The 25,509-nt window shown below is 42.9% G+C and overlaps 1 protein-coding gene across 1 annotated transcript in view; it reads left to right on the top strand.

Moving 5' to 3' along the window:
- Positions 1-25,509, top strand: part of ELP3 (elongator acetyltransferase complex subunit 3) — a 93,635-nt gene that overhangs the window by 57,405 nt on the left and 10,721 nt on the right. The window contains exons 11-14 of the mRNA XM_057427548.1: positions 638-728; positions 5,177-5,242; positions 11,315-11,542; positions 14,354-14,435. Of these exons, the coding sequence (XP_057283531.1) occupies positions 638-728; positions 5,177-5,242; positions 11,315-11,542; positions 14,354-14,435 (467 nt within the window). The remainder of the gene's footprint in view (positions 1-637; positions 729-5,176; positions 5,243-11,314; positions 11,543-14,353; positions 14,436-25,509) is intronic.

The raw sequence follows: 25,509 nt of genomic DNA, 5'->3' as shown, positions 1-25,509 counted from the left end.
TCTTGCTTTCAAATTTCATTTTAGTACCTTCCTTGGAGAACTGGAAGAAGGCGTTCTGCCATTTGCAGACTCATGATTTACATTCCCATAGGAAGGCCCTAGACCTTTGGGATGGGCTTTGCTGCAAATCGTTTTCTAAACAGAACTTTCTCACTTTTAAGCAGCTAGTGTCCCAGTATTAAAATGTAATTCTGATGAATTTTCCCTGATGTCCCTTCAACTCAGAGACTGCAGAAAGACGCAGTCTGGTTCCTAATTGCTGGTCGCAGCAACAGATACCATGGAGGACATCTGACCTGGAGTCACAGGCCCAGCTGGGTGTTCTTTTTTTTCCCAAATTTCCAAGTGAAGAACTGAGAGCAAAATTATAACCTGTTTCTTAGAATTCTAAAAGCCATCTTTTGTCTTTTTTTACTGAAGTAAAATCTGTAGCTTTTTCACTTTGTTTTTCCCTGCTCTTAGTTGTGTTTTGTCTGTGTTATTTCCTGTTCAGCCAAAGACTTGAAATGAAGGTAATTCAGATAAGTTCTGTGGTCTGCTGTTTGGGATCTTGGCTTAGGTGTTTGTAATGGTGTTTTATGGTCTATTGTCTGCTAATGCAGTTGTTTGTGCTTTTTGCTTTTGCTCTTTTACACAGAGATATCCCAATGCCGCTAGTCAGCTCTGGAGTGGAGCATGGGAACCTGAGAGAGCTTGCCTTGGCCAGAATGAAAGATCTTGGGACACAGGTAAAATATTTGTCAGTTGGTTTTGAGGGAGAGCTGCTTGATGACTTTATACAAAATAGCATAAAGGAAAGGAATGACTGGAAGGCACAATAGGAGCCAGGTTTACTGCTGAACTAAAATAATCTGCAAAGGTCTTAAAAAAAAAAGAAGTTAACAATTGAAAAGCACCTTGATGATCCTTCTGAAAAGCTGGTTTTGTTTGGCTGATTTTTAGTTTAGCACTTTCACCCTTTTCCTGAATGCACCTGGTAGCTAGTTTGTGGTATTCCATTTTTTAGCAGAATGAAACCCTTAAATCAGAGAGAAGGCAGGAAGGTTTCTTTTTAATTTATGCTATTAGAAGTTCTCCTTTCTTTCTTTTTCCCACGCATGCACTTACTTGACTGAACAACTGAAAGAAAAGCTCTTAGTCTGAGGGCAAGAGAGATTTCAGCACAAACAAATGAGACTTGATATTCTTCATATTTCTGTGGTCAAATAAAAATAGGAGTGGGGGTGGAAAGAATGAGGGGGAAGGAGGAATTGAGTTCATATTTGAAGTCAGAAGGAGGTACGTGTACCCTGTCTTGGGTTTTCTCAGAAGATCACTGCAGCAGCTGGCATTCACAGTGCATCTCATGGTCTGCTGTGACACTGCTCATTCTTTGAACCTTCCTGTGAAACCCAGTTATTAACCACAATTTGCAGAATCCTCCAGTAAAATTATGCTGTTCTTCATTCTTGGGATGTCTGACTTCAGTTTTGGTCCCCACTGTACAAAAAAATATGTGGCCAGGCTGGAGAGGGTCCAGAGAAGGACCACAAAGATGATCCACTGCACAGCTGTGTGAAGAAAGGCTAAGAGAGCTGGGGTTGTTCAGTCTGCAGAAAAGAAGGCTCAAGGGAGACCTTATCCCCATGTTCCAATGTTTAAAGGGTGGCTACAAAGATGAAGGAGACTCCCTTTTTGACAAGAAGTCACATGAAAAAGACAGGGGGTGATGGGCACAGGTTACTGCTGGAGAGATTCTGACTGGACACAAAAGGGAAATTTTTTCACACTGGGAACCAGCCACTGGAATAATCTCCCCAGGGAAGTGGTGACTCTCCAACACAGGACACTTTTAAGATTTGGCTGGACAGGGTGCAGGGCCATCTAGTCTAGGTCATGCTTTGCCAGGGAAGGTTAGAATAGATGATCCTTGAGGTCCCCTCCAACCTGTGATTCTAGGATTCTGTACAGGAAAACATCACATGAACCACATGCTTCTTGAGGCTATTCCAGAGGGCTTTAATTGCTTTGGTGTTCAGGCAGGGTCACATCCTCACCACAACTGTTCCATAAATCTGTATTGTGATTTAGTGCTCCCTCTTTCTAGCTCATCTTTTCTTAAAGATGTTTTAAGGCATTACTGCATGCAGCAATATAAAGTCTTCAGCTACTGGGTTTGTGCCTGTAGTCCCACACCAGCTTGTGCTCCTGACCTGTATTTTTGGTATTTAACATAGATCTCTTGGCTACGTGTAGCTCCTTTACTGCCTTTGCCATTTCACTTGGATCTTGTAGTTGCTGTGCAAAAGATCAGAAAAGAAAAACTCCAGACTGTCTTCTTCTGGCTGTGCTTTCCATGCCCCTTGATGTTTCCTAAGCTGGTGCCCTGGACTTTCTCCTTAAATCATTCATCCCAGTCTCTCTCCAGTAACAAGCCAGGATTTGGCAGACAGCTTTGCCAGCCACAGAAGCTTCCATCCCTCCTGCTGACTTTTCACTTCAAAACCAGGCAGGGGAGGCAATCTCCTTGATGCAGCTGAGCTTTTTCAGTTGAGCTTTTTAGGGCTAAGTGAACACTTCTTGAGTTTGATACTGAAACCACATAATTTGATCAGAACCTGATCGAGACCAGCTGGGGAAGCGGGGGTAGCTGATCCATGGCAGTAAGGGCAGAGCTGAACCATTGAAGAGCTTGTCAGGCTGGCAGTCATTGCTTTTAGAACCAAATCTGTGGATATATCTACTGTGCAGGTGATAATAGATTTTAATGTAGTGAGGCAGAAACACTGCAGCTGGTGGAATGAGGAGCCAGTATAGCTTGAAATGTAAGGTACTGTTGTGGTTTTGTTGTGTCATAGGAGAAAATTATATATATACCTTGTCCTCTTGTCTCTTAAAGAGAGGAAAAGGCCGAGGCAAGAAAGGGACTTAGAGGAATCATATCTTTGCCAGATCTGACATTTCTGGTATCCGTCTCTGGGGAATGGCTTAGTGAGGAGCACGTTAGAGGGACAGGATCAGTATCAGTTATGCCAATGCTGCAGCTTGTGTCTATGGTTGCTGGAAAGAAATTGTTCTTGAAGGGCCTTGTTGTGGAACCAGATGCTAGCCTTTATGATTGCCGGCCACTGAGTGCAAGTGGAGATACACCACTGGGAATTTTTAAGCAGCATCCCAGAATACATTGCCCTTCCTTAGTTCCTCTAATTGAAGAGTGGATGTTTCTTTGTCTCTTACAGTGCTGTTTCTGTAGCTAAGAAATTGTAAAGCAGAGATGAATTTGTCTACTCTAGAATTCTGGTATGACAGTGAATCACAGAATGGTTTGGGTTGGGAAGGACATTAAAGCTCATCTAGTTCCAGCCCCCTGCCATGGGCCACGAACACCTTCTACTAGACCAGGCTGCTCAAAGCATGTCCAGCCTTGCATTGAACACTTAGTCCTGGAATCCTGCTTTTACCATAGCCCACTCTAAAAAACTAACACAAGCCCACCCTTTTTTTTCTGCTATTTGGGAGATGGTTGCTTTATATTGATAATGGAATTAAAAAGCATTCAGAGGAGGACAGGGCATGAGATGGAGCTGTGCTTGTTCTGGGTATTCAGAATTTCTGTGTGAACTGGTTTTTTGCATCCTCATCTGCAAGTCTGGCTTTTCAAAATCCATGGGCAGGTAGGTGCTCTTGCTGTTAGACAAATTTTACCCTGTTGGTGGAGGTTATCTTCCTTCCTTCCAAATACAGCAGAGCTAGTGGAATGAAACTAGCTATCTAGACTGTCTTAGTCTAGATATTGTAGACCAATGCCCAGACTTTATAGTTTCACATATAAAAAGTTTGAAAGAAAGCTAATGATAAAAGCAGTATTGTTCTCCTCAGTAATGATCTCTTAGTCTTCTGGTTTGCAGAAAAACCTCTGAAATGCAAACAGATGTAAGCAGTTACCTACCTGCAGCCCACAAGGCCTCCTTTCCTGGGTTAATTTCATGACCAGGTTAAGTAGTTAATTTTAATGTTTTTAAGCTACTTGTTCTGAAGCCAATTACCAAGTTTCCAGCCATTTAGAAAACTGAAAAGGAAAACCAAACACCGGTCCAGTAGCTTTTTACAGTAAAGACAAACATCCTTTAGCCTTATAGCTAAAGGATACACCTAAGCCTTATCCTTTAAAGTCTATGTCAGTGTTCTCTAGGACTTCCGGATCAGACCCCTTGGTTTTATAAAGGTATTTTATGTTGATGTGAATGAGTGCTATTTTTTTTTTAAGGTAGGTCTAATCTATGTATGATTCTATGAAACAAGCATTTGCAACTCAGCTGCTTTGGGTAAAACTCTTGTGGCTATACTTTGCTGACAAAAGTTGGGTTAAGTTTAGTGTTGGACTTACAATAAACCCGCTAAGATGTGCATGCATGTAGTCTTTCACAGTAGGAGTGATCATACTGTTACAGCCCTTTGCTTACATGAATGGGTGCCAAATCACTCAACTTTGATTGAATTTGTTGAGAAGCACAAAACTTTATGCAAGCTATAACCTATCTCTCAAGCACTGAACTTGGACCCTCATCTCCTCCTCTGTCTGGCTTCTAAGGAAGGGAAGATTTCTTCTGGCTCTCTTTGTTTTCTGCATCATTGGTCCCAACCCTCAGTGATACCTCTGTGGATGCCAGAGCAGTGTTCGCTTTACTTTATGACATTTGGACAGGGCTTCTTCAACAATTCTCATTTAAAAGCAAGAAAAGGGGTTGCCGAGATTCAAAATCTGTCCATTTAAGGACTCTTGGGTGCTTTGGTGTAGATTTTACCAATGTTAGACTTTCCCAATGAAGGATAAAAATGGATTATGCGAAAATCTTTTTGTTTTTTCTCTGTTACTTTTCTATATGCGGTGACTTTGCCTCCAGACCCTGCTGCTTGTGAAAAAGGGTACAATTCCTCTTGAGCCATAATGGTTGCTTAGTGAATTGATTTTTGCCAGCATGTCTTTCCATTTAGCACTGAGACCTCTTTCTGAGGTGTATTAAGAATGGATCGGTGAGCATTTTTGTTTTGAAGTCTACCCATTTGAAATTAATCTCTGAAACTTCATGCTCTTTCAGTTTAGTTTTGAACCCAATGGGTTTCTGGAAATCTGTATGTTGCAAAGCTTGATGTTTTTCTCCTATGTAACTTTTTTTTCCTCCCTTTCTTTTCTTAGTGTCGTGATGTAAGGACAAGAGAAGTCGGAATTCAAGAAATTCACCATAAAGTGAGACCATATCAGGTAAGATTTGTCTTTTGGGTTTTTTTTGTCTAGGAGCTTCTATCAGACACAATTTGTTGTATGTGTTCAGTGTGGAGGCGTTGGGGCCCATTTGTTGCACGTCCAATACTGTGGTTTGCCTTTGTAGGTGGATCCAATTTTCCATTTATTTTCTCAGCAACTTTGGATGTCTTTTGTTTGAGTGCAGTCACATGCTAAAATTTATGGACCACCATGTTCAATAAACTGACTGCAGCCAGCAGTTACTTTGGTATTTTCACTGCTGTAACAAAATAACTGCCTTCCCTCTTCTCCCTCCTCATTATAAATTTGGATCTAGAAAATACCAGTAACACCGTGTGTGTATGCTGAACAGGAATGACTGTTTAGCAAGACGACTTTACATCCTTTGTGAATGTTTATATAGGCAAATGGTTTATGTGTAAATACACTTCCACACGTATATGTGTGTTTATGTGAGTGGATCCATTTAGCGTATGACCCTTATGTTGTGTTTCTTTTCTAAAATAGTCCACAAAAATATTGGTATGCTTATTTTGTAGAAAGCAAAATATTCATTGCTGAACTTCAAGCATCCAGTTTAAGAAGCTAATCCTTCAGTTCACTATAGTCACAAGGAGGGATTGGTCCTTCTAGGGGATTGTCAGGCGGTCCCTGGCATTCAAGGAGATGAGCTTGCGAATATCACACAGGGTCTGATTCATCTTACTATACATGTATGCTGTGGCTAATAAGTCATACCCTCGAAGTATGCTGTTCCTTTTCCTTTGCTGATGTTAGGGAGGGTCTGAAACAATTCTGGAGTTTGTCCATCATATATTGCCTTTACTTTCAAATAAGAATTCTTTGTGCCAGGCAGGCCAGGCAGAAGATACTCCTACTCCCAGTTAGCAACCCAAATCAGAAGGACACTTACATCTTTCTTCTCAGGTGCAATGGGCACATACCCACTTTCTAAAATGTGAGCCACTAAACTGGGGTTAGGCTTTCTCTGTGTCAGCAGAGAGCGAGCGATTCATAGGATCATAGAATCACAGAATGGTTTCAGTTGAGGGAGACCTTATCATCTAGTCTAGGAGACTGTCATCTTGTTCCACCCCTCTGCCATGGGCAGGGACACCTTCCACTAGACCAGGTTACTCAAAGCCCCATCCAGCCTGGCCTTGAACACTGCCAGGGATGGGGCAGCCACAGCTTCTCTGTGCTACGGCCTCACCATCCTCACAAGGAAGAACTTCTGCCTAAGATCTCATCTCAGTCTCCCCCTTGGCAGGTTAAAGCCATTCCCCCTTGTCCTGTCCCTATAGGCCCTTATCAAAAGCCTCTCTCCAGATTTCTTCTCAGCCCCTTTAGAGAAGCTGCTCTAAGGTCTCCTCGGAGCCTTCTCTTCTCCAGGCTGAACAAGCCCAGCTCTCTCAGCCTGTCTCCATAGTAGAGCTGCTCCAACCCTCAGAGCATCTCTGTGGCCTCCTCTGGACTTGCTCCAACATCCTCCTTATAATGGGGCCGAAGAGCTGGATACAGGACTGCAGGGAGGGTCTCACCAGAGCAGAGGCAGAGAATTTCCTCTCTCACCCTGCTGGTAACAGTGCTGGTGATGAAGCCCAGGATAATTTATATAAATGTGTAACAATCCCCAATAAATAATCTTGTTCTTACCAGATTTCTGCAAGAATTGAGGCTGTACAGACTCATTTGGACGTAGGCCATGCAGCCTTTATGCTCTGCTCTTGTTATCTAATTTGCGGTCATCTCACAGAATATCTTTCCAAAGATGTCTGTTGTCAGTGGTGCTAATCTAATTTAAATTGTAAATTCCTTGAGTAGTTAGCAAATAGCTTATCACAGGGTTTTCAAAGCAATGTTATGTTGAAAATTCCTTTTGTTAAACTCATCCATCTGAGTGACAGGAGGATGTCATTATGTAGTCTTTGCAAAATTTATCATGACAGCAAGCAAGAGAAATATTCTGAAGATGGTATAATTTTTCATGCACTTTAGACTAATGACAAGGTATGATGTTGTTTTTGGCTTCGTAAGTAAACAGCGCATCTTCTTGATAAGAGAGGCTATCATGTCAGATCTAAAATAAATTAATTGCTTGCTGTAATCACTTATGCTTTATGCATCTTCTTTCTGTTAAGGATCAGTAGGCTGTATGTATTTTCATAATGGTGATTACATGTCTGCTTTTAAAAGTATTTCAATTTTTTTTTAGATCAATTTGAAGTAGATTACTTGCCTATAGCTGGTTATTTACAGAGCTGTCTCCAAGCTGCCTTTTCAATTAGTGGCTTTTCTCCATTGCAGTGGAAGGTACTTGCTTGCTCTCAGAGTGGTTAAGGCAGCCTAGTGCTATGTAATAGCCTTAAAAATGCTCTAGTGAATTGTTGCTGTAAAGAGACATTCAGAATGACAGTTTTTGAAAGGCGAGGGGCAATGACAGCTCTGTTACAGATATGAACCTACATTAGTGTTAAAGCAGAAAGTGTAAAATGCAGAAGCTTCTGTTCCTGCAAAGCAGGGTTGTATCAAGGTAATGATCTCAATATAAAGCCTTCGTGGGAATAAGGCGGTTTTTTAAGCTGGTTTAGGTTGGGTGTAATCTGAAACTGGATTTTCCCCTTTGTTTGTAAAAGTAAGTTTAAAACAGGCTGTGCCAGAGGTTTGATAGGGTTGCATACTGAAATGGTGATCCACGTTGATGAGGGTTATCCTTACCCAGCGCACACGATGTTTACAGACAACGAACTGCTGCTGGGGACTGTGGTATGCTGCTGCCCATGGCTGTGCACCAGCTGACTGGGAGGTGATTCTGGATGGCTTTTGCCACATTTATATCAGTATCCCAGAAGAAAAAGGCTTTGTAGATCTCATGAGTTCCCAAAACCCCTTTGAGGGGGATTTATGTATTGTAGGGACTCTCTGTGCCCAGGGAATTGGGGAGAACAAAAAACCCAGGAGGGACTTTTCTGAGCGTATGAGCTTATCTGGTGCGTCCTTATGGTGCTAAGAAGATGCACATAATACAAAACCTCCTGGTAAAGGTTACTGTAGTCTTGCTTTGTCTACAAGTGGCTTTCAGACTGGCGATGGGCATAATGCAGCATCTAGTCCCTGCTGGAGGACAGGCAGTGGAACCAGGCTTTGTACTGGTTCTGTTTTGTCCTCAAGAAGAAACAGAGAGTTCTCCAATCTTGCCATTTCAAACTGCTAGTATAACAGTGCTTAATAATATTTTTAGGGGCTTTTTATAGATTAGCAGGAAACTTTACCCTAACTGCTTTTTCACATGCAAACCTAGCTGAAGAATACGGGTATTTTAAAAATCTCTTTTCTTTTCCTGCACATTCCCATTTTACTAGTGGTGTTATGTACTTAATTGTAGATTTGGATCAGTGTGTGTCAGCTGTCCTGACACACAAGCTGGAGCGGAGTTACGCTCTCAGAGAACTTGGCACATCAGTAGATGTCTGCTTGGGTGCTTACCCTGCGAGCTGTACATCAGCGTTGAAATGAGTCTTGCTTCTGCAGTCAGCAAGGGATGTAATTGTGAGCTGCGTTCGCCCAGGCTTTGTCATGGAGTAGAGCAGGCAGGCGACAGAATCCCGTATGGCTTTTCTATAAACAAATCTTTAATTCATGGATTTCTGGGTATGAGAAGGTTTGCAAAAAAATACTGAGGTCCTTTGCTTTAGTTTGTAGTAATACTGGGAAAGCATGGCAAGATACAGAGTCACAGAATTGTTTAGGCTGGAAAAGACCCTTAAGATCATCAAGTCCAACCATTAACCCAGCACTGCGAAGTCCTCCACTAAACCATGTCCCCAAGCACCACATCTGCACATCTTTCAAATACCTTCAGGGATGGTGACTCCACCACTGCCCTGGGCAGCCTGTTCCAGTGCTTGACAACCCTTTCAGGGAAGAAATTTTTCCTAATATCCGGTCTAAACCTTCCCTGGCACAATTTGAAGCCATTTCCTCTTGTCCTATCTCTTGCTGCTTGTAAGAAGAGCCCAACCCCACCTCACTACAACCTCCTGTCAGGTAGTTTTAGAGGGCAAGAAGGTCTCCCCTGAGCCTCATTTTCTCCAGGATAAAACCCCCCAGTTCCTCACAGGACTTGTGGTCCAGACTCTTCACCAGCTCCATTGCCCTTCTCTGGAACCCCCTCCAGCACCTCAATATCTGTCTTGTAGTGTGGGGCCCAGAACTTAACATAGGATTTGAAGTGCAGCCTCACCAGGGCTGAGTACAGGGGGTGGTCTTACAAGCCAGCCTTGTATCAGCCTTGGCCACCTGGGCGCGCAGGAATCAATACACCTATATGGAGGAATCAATCCTATCCTGTACCATCAGGATAAATGTTAGGAACACCAGTACAGTGCTGGTGCACAGGGCATCTGGCACTTGCCATACATGTTTAAATTCCTAAAGTTAAAGGAATCTGTCAGAACAATAGCAGCTGTACCTATGTGGTGTCTTTAGTTCAGACTAGGGGTGTGCTTTTAAAGCAAATCCTCTGATTGCTCCTCACTTTGAAAGTATCCAGAAGCACAGCAACCTGAGTCCTTTCAGGTTAATTTAGAAAGTGCCTTCCAAGAGTACACCTAATGTACGCCAGCTGGTGATGGATGCCTGGTTCATGGCATGTATTTAAGCTCCACCAACATACATTATGTTGTCATCAGGCTCTCAATACTGCAAACTCTTGCTGCTTCTCCTCTGTTGAACCAGGCAATTTGGGAAATAAATTCAGCCTTCTTAGCAGCTGGTTGTTAGAGGTGAGCAAGGGAATACCTACAGAAAGGATGGGCAGCTATGTCAGCTCTACCATATCAACTCAAAACACAATAGAGTGACTCACTGTGTCACCAGATATGTGACGTTATCATCGTCAGCTACAGGTTGCATTAAATTAACTTGGGGCTAGCTCAGCTACATATAAACACAGCTCCCGTTATATGACATCAGATAAGGGAGTCATGTCTCGGGTCTTGTCACTGCTTCTTGATGATGGTAGGTCATAACTGTCTGAAACAGAAGGTTTTTATTCTTCCTGCGCTCTCATCCCCTAGCTGCTCTTCATAGCTTCTAGGTGCTCTGCAGAAGTAATTTTTTCTACCCAAGTGTGGTCTTTATTGTATTCTCTGTAGTCAGTCCACTCTCACTTCACTTTCCCTTCCACTTATTGTACTTCAGACGTGACTTTGGATTATTATAACAAATAGCATTTGAGGCAACTTACAAGTTGTTACTGGTCAGTTCTCAGAGTACTTTTCTGGATGATTTTGGTGTCTTCAGAACTGCCTGAATAAGTAAGAAAATTTCCTGCTGATTCTGTAAAGCACATGTAATGCAATATTCACTCAACACCAGCTTTTTCAGATCCACTCCTGTTGCACTACAGTTTGCTCATGTTGGTAGAACTTGTGAGGCGCCAGAAAGTACTACTTGGTAATTAGTAAGGATGTTGACTGCTGCTTAGAAGACCCATATTCTGTAGATATCTCAAGCCATTTCCTTTGCAAAGCAGTAGAGACAAAGTCATAAATGCAGGTTTAGTTAAGGCAGATGCAAAACTACTCCTTCTAAATTAGCAAATTTGTAACTGAATTTCAATTAGATAGTCCCTTGGTTAGAGGTGAGAGTTGTTGCTCTCATTGATTTTGCAGTGGTTATGAAACTCAAGTAACTAAGAAACGTGGAGTTTAGGTTTCTGACTTACAAACATGTAACCACATGTGTAACTAGCCCTTCTTGAAAACCTACAAGTAGGATAGAAGACTAGTTCTGTCTCACTGGCAAATACATTTTTATTAAGGTAGTAGCATGTTTTGTCTTTAATATGACTGCAGTAACAGCAGTTCTTAGCCAGTACTGCTAAAATCCATCTAGAATTAAATTTGCCTTTAAGAAAGCACTTCATGTTTTCTCTGAATCATAATAGTTTATGGACCCATGAAATTGGTTTTGGTCTGTTCAGTTTGTTGCTTTAAATATTTTTAAGGACATTTTCCCTTTCTCTTTTCCTCTTTGTATTTGTCCTCCCTTCTTCTCTTTGACCAGATTGAATTAGTTAGAAGAGATTACGTAGCTAATGGTGGATGGGAGACCTTCCTCTCCTATGAAGATCCAGAGCAGGATATTCTCGTTGGCCTTCTACGACTGCGGAAGTGTTCGGAGGAGTCATTCAGACCTGAGCTGAAAGGAGGTGTTTCCATTGTCCGGGAATTGCACGTGTATGGGAGCGTTGTCCCTGTAAGCAGTCGGGATCCTTCAAAATTTCAGCACCAGGTACTCCAAGCATCTTTATTTTTCATCTGTGCCTCTTTCTTGCACCTTTCCCCCCTCTCCCTAGTATAATGGGAGAAGAATTTTATTATCTGAGATTCATTCGGTTGCTTTGAATTATAGTCACTGCAATAGAAACAGAATTGGATTTGAGCCCCTTCTTGACTTTCACCTGCCAACATCATGCTGCTTCTGAGTTTTTACTAGTGTGATCATGTTTAGGCAATTGCAACTGCTCTGAAATTACAAAACAAAAAAGCACATCTGAACGCTATCAGTGTTGCTTCATGCCTGTACGATACAAGCTCATATATGCTGCTGCTAATTTGACTTTCCAATATCGAGCATCGTTAGTTTGGAAGTTTCTTTCCTTTAATAACCTGTACAGTACATCAGACTTGACTTCAGACTGAGTAAAAACAAAACAAAGTGGATACCTTGCAGTGCCTTCCAACCTGGTGTTCTGTGATTTTATGATTCTGTGATCCATTGTGTCTTTTTATTTCCTTCTAAAATTGATCATGTTCAGTAGATGACTTTTCCTTCTGAAATCTAAAATAATCACAGAATCATAGAATGGTTTGGGTTGGAAGGGACCTTAAAGCTCATCCAGTTCCAACCCCTGCCATGGGCAGGGACACCTTCCACTAGACCAGGTTGCTCCAAGCCCCATCCAACCTGGCCTTGAACGGTGCCAGGGATGGGGCAGCTACAGCTTCTCTGGGCACCCTGTGCTAGCACCTCACCACCTTCACAGTGGTGAGACATATTTACATATGGGAAGGTGAAGTTTTATTTGGTACTACCCAGTTTTCTTTCAAAGATACATCTATTAAATATGTTCTTCCTACCAAAATTAGAAATCCAACTTTGATTCTGAGACATTTATCAGTTTGGGTGATGTGGTGATACTCCCAAGTAAACTCCTTCAGTTGGGTCAGACAATTTTTTGCTTCAGACATGCTTGTGAGACTATTTCACATATATATTCTATAGTATGTGGGGAATGGAGTGGAAAACTGTGTTTGTAATTCCTTGCAGTGTCTCATGAAAATAGCACATTATCCTTCTGCTGCATGTGACATGCTGTGGCTTGCGGTGAGCAAAAATGTGAATTAGATTTTGCCCTGGTAGGTTCTGAACCTTTAGACCGAGCTTTTTAAAAAGCAATCAGTTTGTCCTCTTTTCCAGAAGTGCTCAGGGCTGATGTTTTAAATTAACATCCTTGTATTTATTAGTCTTTCCCTGAGTATACGCATTAAGATGCAGTCCTGCTAGATGCTGATGATGTGTGACCACAAGGCAGTGTTTGGGGAGGTGGGGAGAGAAGTGGGTATTTCCACTGTAAAATAGTTAACAGTTAAAAATGTAGGAAGAAAAAAAAAAAATCATCCTAAGTATGTGGGGAAAAAAAGATATTTTTTTTAAGAGGGAGAAAATCTATTGAAAGTAACCAACTACAAACATTAAAATAGGCTGCAAATTGAAATTTCATGGCATATGACGCGCTCATGTTCATTCGGAATAGTCTGTGTTCAAGAGGTTAATCAGAAAATGTTCTTCACAGTTGTGAGGGCAATTTCTGATTAGAAGGATGTTTCTGAATGAAGATTTCTGTGTGTTATTTAAAAATGCCTGTAAGCGTTCAGTGTTTTTTAGAATTAAATCATATCTGCTTCAGTGTTGCCGCAGCCCCATTCTGTACATCTTGTCAGAAAAGCAGATGAACAAAGAGCCAAGTATAATTCCCATCCTAATGTTAGGAGCTAATTAATCCAATCAGTTACTCCAAGATATATAGGACTAAGGAAGTTGTTAAATAGAGTGGAAAGGCTATTCCCTTCTTTTGAAGTATTTATCATGATTCCAGTAGCACTCCTGCTGTGCCAGATTTCCAAACATAAACATAGGTGTGGATCTGGTCCAGAATGTTAACATGTTCATCTGCAATTCTTTTTGATTTGGAACCTCCTGTGTCATGAGCTGAGCCTAGAGAGCGATACAAAGCTTGAGCCTAGCATGACCTCCTGCAGGGGTCATGCACCAGTTTGCTGTAGCCTTTGTGGGTAGCCCTGACAAGCCCTATGGTTGCTGCCTGCCTCAATTTTCATCCTGAAACAAGCACGATAGCAGCTCTTGACTCATGGAGAGGTTGTGGGAATAAAGTCTGAGGCGCTAAGGCTGGTGTATATCAGAAAAGTGAACAGCAGCAAGGCCCATCTCTGGTCAGTAGTGTCTGCCCGCATCCTGGTCTAGTGAAAGGTGTCCCTGCCTTTGGCAGCGGGTTGGGACTAGATGGGCTTTAAGGTCCATTCCAACTCTAACCATTTGAGCTTACATCCCTCATCAGAATGGCACTGGGTGTTCATGCGCAGACCCTGTTAAATTCATAAGCACAAACCCAGCTCTGTTATGGTGGGTGATTATTGTTTAGAATTGGTCATCTCTGCCAGATAGGCTCATTCAGCACCAGGAATTATAGGATGCCTACCAAGTCGACCTACCTTCAGTGGATTTAACTTCATTCTGTTCCCTCCATTGAGAAGCAGTCAGACACTAGAACTGCCTATGAATAATTTTCTGATAGAAAAAAAAACAAAACACTGAGAAAGCTCCACTGTAAAGCTTAGTGTTGGTGCACTTCTTCTCAAGCCCTCTCCTGCAATATTCAGCAATATTCCTGATCACAGGATCATTCCTCTGAAAAAAATATAAGTCTTTTGGAACTGTACTAATGCTTACATTCTGAGCTTGCTTATGTTTTCTAATTTTTACAGAACTTACCTTTTTTTCCTGTTATTTCTCCCATTATAGGGATTTGGTATGTTACTGATGGAGGAGGCAGAAAGAATAGCCAAGGAGGAACACGGGTCATGGAAAATTGCTGTAATTTCAGGTACCTTTGCTTGATACCTTTTTATATATATATATAAAATATATATATATATAAAATATATATATCTCTCTTAATCTGAAAATAAACCCACTGCAGCCAGCACCACTGCTGTGAACATTCATCATATTAGGAAGAAAATGAGCATCAGCAGATGTTTCTTCTTAATGGAGTTAAATTCCATTGTAGCTTTGTCCAGACAGTACTGTTATTATAAGCAGCATACTAGAGGATGCGCTGCAGGGAACCATCCTGTTCTTAGTGCCGAAGGAGACAGACAGCATGACCATGGGTGTCTTCCTCCACCAAACACTGCTATTTCCAACCCTGCTGATTTCACCCCATCGCAGGTTGTTATTGTCGAGGGCTGCTTTCCAGAGTTTATAAGGATGGAAAATTGCCAGCCTCCATTTTAGCGTCTTTCTGCAAGTACTGTCATTAGGGGGGACAGATGTGCTTTTAGGATACATTAAGTATTATCATGAAGAAGGGAGCTATATAAGAAAGAGCTGAAGCCCTTTCTCCTAGTTCATTTTCCAGGCATTGTGGCTAAGAAGAGAGGCATCAGTTCATTGCGTGTGTGTGAAGTCAAGGTCAGGACTGCCTTTGTATCTTAATTTGTCTTGTATTAGCAGTTATAGTAGCCATAGAAAGGTTTTACAGGCATAGAGATCTATGACTGGGGAAGCTGGCAAATTGCATTAAAAGAGAAACTCTTGTTGGTGTAAGATTAATGTATGCTGGGGAATTTAAATGGAATAGCTATATTTTAGACCTCTCAAATAATAACCTTCTGCTGCTGGAAACCCCTGAAAAGCAGAAATCCACAACTTTGATGAGTGCAGAAGCAAAGAGTTGTTCTATGTGTTTCTGGCTCTGTAATGTCCCTGGATGTTGAAAAGCCAGCGTGGGCCGTATTGACAAATACTTGTGACAAGGGCAAGCACGTGAGTGAGGGCAGTGTGTAGGCAGTAGTCAGATCAGAGAATCACAGAGCGGTTTGGGTTGGAAGGGACCTGAAAGATCATCCAGTTGGAACCTCCCTGTAACAGGCAAGGACACCTTCCACTAGACCAGGTTGCTCCAAGCCCTGTCCAACCTGGCCTCCCTTGACCTGCTCGTCATGTTGCTGCTGCTGCAGCCCAGGATGCTTAAAGATAATTCTGTGTTCTGTGGTTCCCCTGTTTCTTTTTTAAGACACATGTCAGTCCTGTATCTTGATTGCTGCTTCATGGGTGTCAGTTTGAACTTGGAATTGAGTAGAGAGGCAAAGGTGAAAATGGTTTCTTTTGGTTTTGCTGGTAAAATCTTGGCTTGGCATGTGTGGAGAGAGGAAGTCACAGTTCCTCTGTGCTAAAGAGCACTTCTTTTGAGAAGAACAGAAAACATACAGCAATTGCTAAAAAATGATTTATGAAAGCATTCCATGCTAATTCCTGATTTTAGCTGTATTTTAGCAAACTGATGTGAAGAATATATTCTTTGCATGAAGGTCCAGTGCAAGAAGTCTTGTTTTGCTGCATGCACAGTTTGTGGCATCCTCCTAAGAACTCATCTGCGTTCTTTGGTTTTTGTTTTTTTTTTCTTTTTTTCTTCCCTGGAGTGCAAAGTACAACATAGTGCAGTTTGTCTTCGAATACAGAATACTACAGCATCTGTGAAGACCACAAGATTTCCAGCTGTTTCCTTGGAGATGTTACCACTTGAATTGCAGTTCCCCTGTAGGTTTTATCTGAAACAAAAATGCAGCCAGACGTTCTTCCTCCATTGGAGGATGAACTTGGTTTTGCTAATTGTGGTTTCTAAACAGATTTTTAATTTGGGAACCCACTGCACGATTACATCTCCAACTTATTGCAAACTTTTGACTGCTTCCTAGAGGGAAGCTTGTAAGGGTGTTATGCTTTTTGTGCAGCCTTTGCTTTATATTTTATGTTGAAGAAAATACTTTCTTCAGCAGTATTTTCCAGTCTTGCACTTAATGGCTACATCAGTACTAGTCAACTAAATAGTGCCAGAACATGCAAACTGCATCTTCAGGGAATGGTCCCTGGTCAATGCTGATGCATGTGCTCTACTGGAGGATTGCATGAAGCAGCATTAGTGCTCCTCAGGGCTCCTGCTAGCAAAGTAGCAGAGTGGATGGTTGAATTTCTGTACTATACCAGTTTTTAGGCAGGATATGTCTAAGTGGCAAACTCTCTCATTGAGTTATCCAAAAAGAAATACATGTATTTTTACAAAAGCACAGCATGGAGGGGTTTTGTTACTGTCTAAAGATTAGGGCTAGTCTCTAAGATCAAGTCAAATTAATTCTAATTCTGGTTAGAAATTAGCAGCTCTGGTTAGAAATGAGCAGCAGTCATTGTGGCAGGGTGGTTGGACTTGATGATCTCTAAAGGTCTCTTCCAATCCAAACCATTGAATGATCTTGTGATCATCTGTGGCTGTTCCCTATGTTTAAAGATCCTTTGGTCATCTGTGACTATAGCCTACCTGGCCTTTGAATAGGGGCATCTTGTATTGGTTTGTTGCGGAACAGCACATTTCCTGGGGACACAAAATGACTCGTTGCCCCCAGTATTCTGCTACATGCCAGAGCCTTGTCTGCCGCAGCATGCCAGAGCAGAATGTTTTGCATCACTGATCACTGAAGATCATAGAATCCTAGATTCCAACACTCCGTCATGGGCAGGGACACATTCCACTAGACCAGGTTGCTCAGAGGCCCATCCAATCTGGCCTTCAACACTGCCTTGGATGAGGCAGCCACAGTTTCTCTGGGCAGCCTGTGCCAGGGCCCCACTACCCTCACAGAGAAGACTTTTTTTTCCTGTCTTTCCAGATGTGTGAGGCCAGACACCCATCTCCATCTCCTGCAGCTGGCAGGGTCCCTCTCACCCTTTAGGGAATAAATCTGGGGAGCTGGATAAATCTGGTGGGGTCCAGGAGCCTCTGGCTTGGATTGAAGCATGGCTTGTTTGGAAATGTGTTTAACTCCAGCCAGATGAAGGCAGATTCAGATGAAAATAGGTGTGTACAACATCTAAAATAGGCAATACAGTTACAAGTGGTTATGAGAAACAGGAACGAAAGAGAAAGAAAGAAAGGAAGGGAAGGAGGAAGGAAGAAAGGGAAAGAAAGAGAGAGAAAGAAAGGAAGGAAGGGAGGGAGGAAGGAAGAAAGGAAGGAAGGGAAAGAAAGAGAGAGAGAAATGGAGGAAGAAAGCAAGCCACCTCATGACTAATCTGCTATTAGTGAGGTTACACTAGAAACGCCTCGCTCCTGTCCACCTGATTTGCTGCCCATCCTGATCAAGGTAGTATTCAACGTTTCCTGTCATCTCAGGGTATGTCCATTAGAGCCTCACTCATTAGAAACATCTTTCCTCTATGGCAGAGCATGTTAGCTGCCAGAGCAAATTTTCCCTTTGTCCAGACTCCCCAAAGGACTTCAGGCATAATCTTTTCCCCTCTGGCTCTGCTTGCTTTCTCCCCACATATAACCTTGTCAATATTCTTAATTAAACATCATTTCACTTGCCTGCAAGTGCAGATATCCACTTCGTTAGGTCAGGTGTCTGTCTTGCAGTTGCCTGTTTCTTGTTTCAAAAAAGGGCTGAAACTCCATCCCCCTCAGCAGTGAGTCAGTGGCATATTTCAGCATGAAGTGTTCATATTTTTACATTCTCTTATCAGGCAGTACTGTAAAATCACTTGATGCAAACATGTAAATGGGAAACAAGTGAGTAATTCATGATTGCCTCCTGATTAAGATCAGTAGGACCATAATAATCAGATTGGGGTGACTGATCCCAACATCTTTCTCCTAAGCGTACTGCAGCAGCCAGGAATCCACAATCGCATGGCTGTGAACAGAAATTAAAACTAATACCACCTGCTTTCTGTATCTCCATGAGAGAGAAAATTGTTGGTGACTCATCTACCAGTCTGTTGGTGCTGCTTGAGCATGCTGTCTCATGTATTAAGGAAACCGTATTACTCCTGCATTTGCCTTTTGCAGTTAGGGAGAAAACGGAGATTTGGAACTTTCTAAAAGTAAATCTGATGCATCATACAAGTGTTAAAGTCACCTGCAACGAGGAACATTAAGGGGAGAGAAACTGAGCTAACACATAAATCAGAAGTAAGGTTGCAGGGCACATTTGACAGTACTCTGAAGTATTCTAATTTCCTCGTGTAAACAGCCCTTTGGTCACCCTAGAAGTAATAAATTGAGTAATCAGCGTCTCATAGTTCATAGGATGTTGATTCATGGGCTGCCTTGGAGATTGCCAACTGCCAGGGTGTACTCAGGAGACCTTAGGACGAGACTCCAAAATGCTGCTGAAGGATTGATGGAGCTCGGGAGGACTCCCTGGAGTTTTGCTTCCAGAGCTGGTTGGTTATTTTTAGAAATGCCAGTCTTAGTAGCTATTAATAAGAAAAGAAGTGGCCCAAGATAAGTGGAAATATGGGAATGTTAATGAATTGACTCTCTGATGTTTGTCTGCTTTAGATTGATGGCCTTTGAAAAAAAATTAATTAGGGGGATTTGGAGGAAGCCAAGGATAAATCTGGAGTAGGGGATTGGTGCTGTGGAATAGCTGCTGTGTACAATCCTCTAGTTCTTAATGAGCTTCAGTTTTAAAGGTTTAATAATGTAACAGCTTTGAAAACAGGCTTGATACTGTTAACTGGGATTTCAACACAGGTAGAAACAGGAATATTGTTGTCCTTAAGCAAGGGCATTTCTGCAACAGCCTTCATTCTGCAAGGGTGTTCTGGTTGGAAGCTTTGATATATATATACATATATACCGAAGATATCTTACAAAGATTTAGTGTGGCCTAACTTCTGCATAGTACAGACCAAAGACTTCCACCTGTCTTGCATCTGTCCCAGCTGAGCATGTTTTGGAAAATGAGAACCTGTCTTGATTCGTTAAGGCTTTTGTGTCTCCACCAACCAGAGCTTTCGTTACAGTGGGCAGGGGAAGATCTAGTAAGACAAACCCTACACAAATATAGTGAGCGGGTGTTGAATGTGTGGGGAAATCTCCTTTGTGCTTCCTCCCTCCTCAGCAACTCTTTCCCCCATCTCAAGCCAAACTATTCCCAAGCTTGTAAGACCCAAACAACTAAAAAACCCCACCAATTCTTAAATTAGGTCAGGTAGGAAGTATTTAGAAGTTAAAATAGCAATGAAAAGGTGATTTCTGTCCTAGTGACTCGTAATACTCAGCAGTTTAAATAGCATTGAATCAGAACTGTGAGCAATAGCAGTTTGCAGGGATTTAAAAATAAATACCATTTACTTTCATGGGAATCTTCCTCTGTGACTGGCATTGTTCTTACACTGCCAGCAAGTGGTAATCCTCATTTTCAAGGCTGCACCAGGGGTTAAGGGCTTAAAGCTTGTTCTTAGTCAGACCTTTGCGTGTAGAGTTTGTTGAGTTGTAGGTTTCAACTTTGTCGTGTTTATAACCCAGATTCGATGCACACTTGCAGTCCAGCTTTTCAACTGCTGCCTTAGCTGAGAATTACTTCTGGCTTAAGGCAGGCTTATCTCCAGTGTGCTTTGTTCTGTCTCTGCAGCCTGTTATAGAAAAGACTTAACACTCCTCCCTAGTCTACCAGTCTCTTCCTGCAGTGTGGGAAGCATTCTGCACCTCATTGCCTGCCGTCACTCTACCCAGAGCAGGGTAAGGATCTCTCCCTATGTCACAAGCAGAGGTATTCATGAGACAGTGAGGTTTTTCCTTTAAAAGCACATTCAAACCAGGACTGCACAAATGAATGCCATCAGTTCCTGTGCTTCTTCAGAGCATGTTAGTTTGTGCTCCCAGAGGAAAAAATATAAAGCAAGTTTCCCAGCAGACTCTTTCCAAAGCATTTTACTCTCCCTGTTGTTCTTGGAATAAGCAGGTTCAGCTAAACCTCTAAACATCGTAAGGCTCTTTTCTGTTGGGGTTGTTTAATTTATGGACAGAAAAGGGAAAAGATGCAGCAGGATTCAACAGGGTCACTACTGCTTACAATCATGGTACCTAAAACCATGCAAGGTTACTTCCAAACAAAGGAAAATCTCAGGTCCCCTGCATCAGGCACCCAGGAGTCATCACAGGCAATGAACCGGGGAATGATGCACAAGGCAAGCTAGGCTGTACCGCAGCTGCCTCATAGTGTGTCTAGTTAAATATCACTTCATTTGAAGAGGACCGGTGGGAGAACTGCATTTAATCAATTCTGGAGTCAATGACAAATGCACCAGTAAGGGAAAATGAGCATTTGCAAGCCAGGTTGGAAGGGCATTTTGGATTCTGGCAGCACATGGAGTGATTAGGGTACCAGTGGGATGGGAAATGATATCCACCGTACGTACTCTGGTTTCTCATTGTGCGTTATGCTGTAGTTATACCTCGTGGATTGCCACTGTGCGGATTCTCAGCTCTGTTTACAGCTTGGATGCTAGTGATCCTGCATGCGTTGGACCCCACATACTAAGATTGCTAAGGTACATGCTTCCCCCCAGAGGTGCAGTCTCATCTCTGGACATTTGACTAAACCAACCAGAACTAAATAGTCACAATAACGAGGTGGTTTTGTGGCCTGCCTCTTGGTTTAAGCACAGAGACAGAAGTATGCTGCCTGCTCCTTAGCAGTAGGGAGGCGGTGTCCTCCCCCCGTAAATCAAAGAGCAAAGTAAAAAAGTGAGTGGCTTTTTTATCATGAAGTCATTGCTCATTTAAGGTAATTTTCTGCATGAGTGGTGCCTTTCTACCCTTCTGATGTGAGTAGTATATTAGTATGCAGGCTTGGGTAGCTGAATGGTAGACCCTGGAGGCATCACTCCATTATTCAGAGCTCTGGGGAGGTCTGATCTGAAATATCTGTTTTTCCATTTTCCAGCATTTGTAATTGCATGTGTGTTTTCTTCGCCTTTTGTTGGTTTTGTGCTGTGGTGGGTGTTTTGTTCTGTTTTTTCTTCTTTCAGTTGTACCTGCTTTGAATTTGCATCTTTTTTTCCCTTTAAAAAAAAGCCCCCAAACCTAAATTACACTGAAATAATTTTAAACATGTTACTCCTCTGATGTCCAAAAGTCATCAGGCACTGAAAATGTAAGAAACCTTGGTGTTTGAGGCTTGTGGATGGCTCATAAGCTTGCTGAATTTATAATTGCTTCTTCCTTTTTGTCAGTAGCTGATGTTTGAATTGTGTATTCAGGGTTTTCTCTCCTTTTGGTAGGATGATGATACTCCAGTCCCTAAAGAAGCTTTCCCTTCCACTCCTCTTCTACCATTCAGCCTACAGACCTGTATTTCTTTCTGTTTGGGATGGGACGTTTTTAGCTCTCTTTTGAGGCTGTCCCCTGCATTTTGCAGTCCGTAGGTGTCAGCACTTGCCAGGGTCCCCTTTAGGAGTTACTCCTGCTGTGTAAATACAATGCAGCCCTCGTGCCTGTTGTCATTTAGCCCAGCTTGCATTGTATTTGCTTCAGACTCTGCCTCTGCCAAAGAATGTTGAGTAGGCTGCAGCAGGTCAGATCAATGTGTCATTTCTGACACTGCCAATGCTGGATGTCTGCAGGAGGGAGCAAATATCCAGTAAGCGTGCAGACATCATCTCAGCCTCCAGCTGTTCGTTGCCCAAGGACTTCTATAGTCAGAGAGGGTGCCTTTGTATCTGATAGCCCTCGAGGGATTTTTCTGTCTTGCCAGTCTGCCTGCCTGCAACAGCTGATAAACTTCTCTCCCCATCCCTTTTCTGTGAGCTTTAGAGGGGTTAGTTGCACTGCCCCACCATTGTATCTTGAGCTTGGAAAGAGTAATCCTTTGAACTAGGTAAAGATGGATAAAGGACAGTCCTCTGTTAAAGCCTTTCCTGTTTTCTCCTTGAGGGTTCCTATTGCTATTGTTTGGACTTTGTTGCTTGACATCCCATAATTAATCCCTTCTGACCCTAAACCTGTAGCAAGTACTTTAAACTGTTTCTTTAATATAGCACCAGTGATGAGTATGTGAAATGTAACATAATGAATTCTGAAATGCTGGAAGTCCTGCGTCCTCCCCCTCCTAAAAGACAGAAGCATAAAGCTCCTGACTGGATGTTCTTAAAGAAATTCATGCATTGTGGATCCTTTGTGTTTCCTCTAACCAGCAACTCAATTGTTCCAGTGTCATACTCTGATTTGGGCGGTTACCTTTGGCAATAACAATGATTGAAGAGATTTGAGTCAGTGCTTTACAGTTACTTGAAGCACCTGAGCAATAAAACGACACGACTGATAACCTTCTCTTTTAAAGTACAGTAGCTACACACAATGCTGAAAAACACGTGGCAGAAATGCTTCCCTGCCTCCTTTTAAAGTAACCTTTGTGAACTTAAATAATGTGTATGCAGGGGCAGTTTTGAGTGGGTTCCCATCCCAGATATTTGTGTTGCTCTAATGAGTGCATCATCTATTACAGCAATCTAGGAAATCAGGAGAGAGGCTGTAATCAGCACGTCTGCAGAGACAGAACGGTGTGAGTGACTGCATAGCAGCACACACACGGTCCTCACACTTGTGAGGACTTGGTGCCCGTGGAAGTGCCCAGCACCACTGGCCAAAGCCCACATGCTCGTCCAGGGAGGAAGAAAGCATCACAGCCAGGCACCGAGCCACCAAAGGGATCTGCTCAACTGCTGCTGTCATTCCTGGATGTGCTTTGTGGCTTTCATGCCTCTACATTGAAGACTTGGAGCACAACTGCCTGATCCCCGAGTAGCTCTGACCAGTCCCTGCTGACACACAGCAATAACTGAGTGCGAGACATCCACTTGTCAGAGCTTGCTACACCCAGGCAGCCTGGCTTTACACTGCACTCCTCCTGGCTCTGAGTACACACTGGGCTGTTACGCTTTTCTAGCTCCTTGCCAAGTCCTGAATCTCTTGTTCCTCTTTGTGAGAAGTGTTGGGTTTGTGCCAAACTGACATCCTGTCCTGGCACCAAAATATCTTGCTTTGACTCCACATTTAACATCACTGTTCTTGTAGTTTGTTTGGGTATTTTTTTTTTAAAGGGTATGTCTCCTCCTGTCCCAGGGATAGGCGCTGGCTTTACACGTGGATTTTTTGATGTTACCATCTCCAAACCCTAGTTTTACTATCCACCACTGCCTCCCTATACCCTCCACATGTTCTCAGTGTGTGAAAGCCACTTTCCTCTAAACTTTACACTGCTGGCATATGCAGCTGCCTCAAACTTCACTTTCTGGGGACATAGAAAGGTTGGTGGTCTCAGTATCAGTGGCATTTAGCAGTGACACAAAGTGGCTTATCTTACCTCCATAGCCTGGATTCTTGTCTGAAGCTAAGGTGAAGCTACCACTGAGTATTCCATTTATTCACCACAGAGGAATTGAACATACACTGAATATCTGTCTCTGTCCCTAACTACTTAGCCTAAATCGGCTGCCAAAGGCGATGGACAGCGCCATTACCATAGAATCACGAAATGGTTTGGGTTGGAAGGGATCTTAAAGCTCATCCAGTTCCAACCCCCTGCCATGGGCAGGAACACCTTCCTTGGACCAGGTTGCTCAAAGCCCTGTCCAGTCTGGCCTTGAACACTGCCAGGGATGGGCCAGCCACAGCTTCTCTGGGCAGCCTGTGCCAGGGCCTCACCACCCTCCAGGGAAGAGCTTCTTCGTACTATCTTTTCTAAATCTACTGTCATGTTGTCCCTAAAAGGTTGGCATCTTACTGCTTGTCCTTGTTGAGCGTGCTGGTTGCAGCAGGTAGCCACCTCCTTTCTTTAGTGCATCTGAAAGCTGAGATACTGTTGGTAAAGCTGCCAGCTGCTCCAAGGGCAAGGATCAGGAGTGCACAGACCAAATATTTATGCACTGTAAGACCACAAATTACTTTTCAAACGCTAAAAGCTAGCTCTATAAATACAGTGCTCTTGCACGGAAGAGGTTTTTTTCGGCTGCAGTATCTGCTGTGACGTCTGTCAGCGTTATCTGTTTATGCTGGCATCAGAAAAGCAGACTAGCTTGGCTTGTACCAACAAAATTGTCTCCTTATCTCTGCACAGAAGATGCTTGTTTGGGGAGATGCGGGAAGAGACTGAATTCCCCTGTCACAGGTGCTTGCCCTGTTCAGTGAATGCGCTGAGGTCCGTTCATAAGCACCCTTTCCTTTCTTCTTACAAGTGCAGGCATTTTGGCGCCTTTAAATGAGCCTCATTGATAATTTACTCCCAACACCGAAGAGGTGTCTGGAACCACAGCCAAATCCGCACCAGCATGCCTCATCTTCTAAAGCAGTAGTTTAATGCCTCCCTGCAGCGAGATCTCACCATAGCCTCACTCCATCCTGGTGACGTAGCAGCCTTATCACGGCGCTGTGGAAGTCTGGCACTGCTGCCGTTTTTTCCTATAAGCTAATTACTATGCGGCAAGATGATCAGTTTTCCCCCAGACCAAGCTTCTATTTGTGTTCTGTCAAGTAGAAAATTAACATGGACACAGGCCAGGGATGTTTCACGTCTGAGTGCACTGAGGCTGAAGGTGGTGATGGGAAGGCAGGATGGATTTCTGAATGGTAGGCATGGAGGATCAGGTGATGTCAAGAGTCGTGGGCCCGCTTCATTAGCCACATCATCAGAAAGTCGAGTAGCTGGGGAAGAGCCGGAGAAAAATGGCCCATAGCATGCACAGTCCTCATTAACCGTGTGCTCAGTTCAGAACTAAGCTGAACAGTATTTCTGCACAGCAGGTGAGGGGTGTTGTCTGCAAAATTTGGAAGCGAGACGGTAACTAGTATTAACTTATGTTCACTGTATTAATTCATTATTTGCCACACTGTAGCCTTTTCAGGACCTCCTTGCACTGCAAGGATGCAGACAGAATTGATGTTCGAGTGACCCTCTCCACTTGCATTGCTGCTGGGTCCCCACGAGCACATGAACTTGTGGGAGCCCTGTCAGCAATTTGCTGACACAAGCACATGCAAAACTGAGAAGAGATTGTAAAGGATTTTCCTCTGCTCAGTAATTTGTACTTCTTTTTAACTATCATAATTATTTACT

This window comes from Pezoporus wallicus, unplaced genomic scaffold (assembly GCF_028554395.1).
Source record: "Pezoporus wallicus isolate ANWC-B61680 ecotype Strahan unplaced genomic scaffold, APGP_CSIRO_Pwel_v1 contig_6464, whole genome shotgun sequence".
In the NCBI taxonomy this organism is placed as follows: Eukaryota; Metazoa; Chordata; class Aves; order Psittaciformes; family Psittacidae; genus Pezoporus; species Pezoporus wallicus.
Note: the sequence above shows the minus strand (reverse complement) of the source record. Positions and strands in the feature narration are given on the sequence as shown.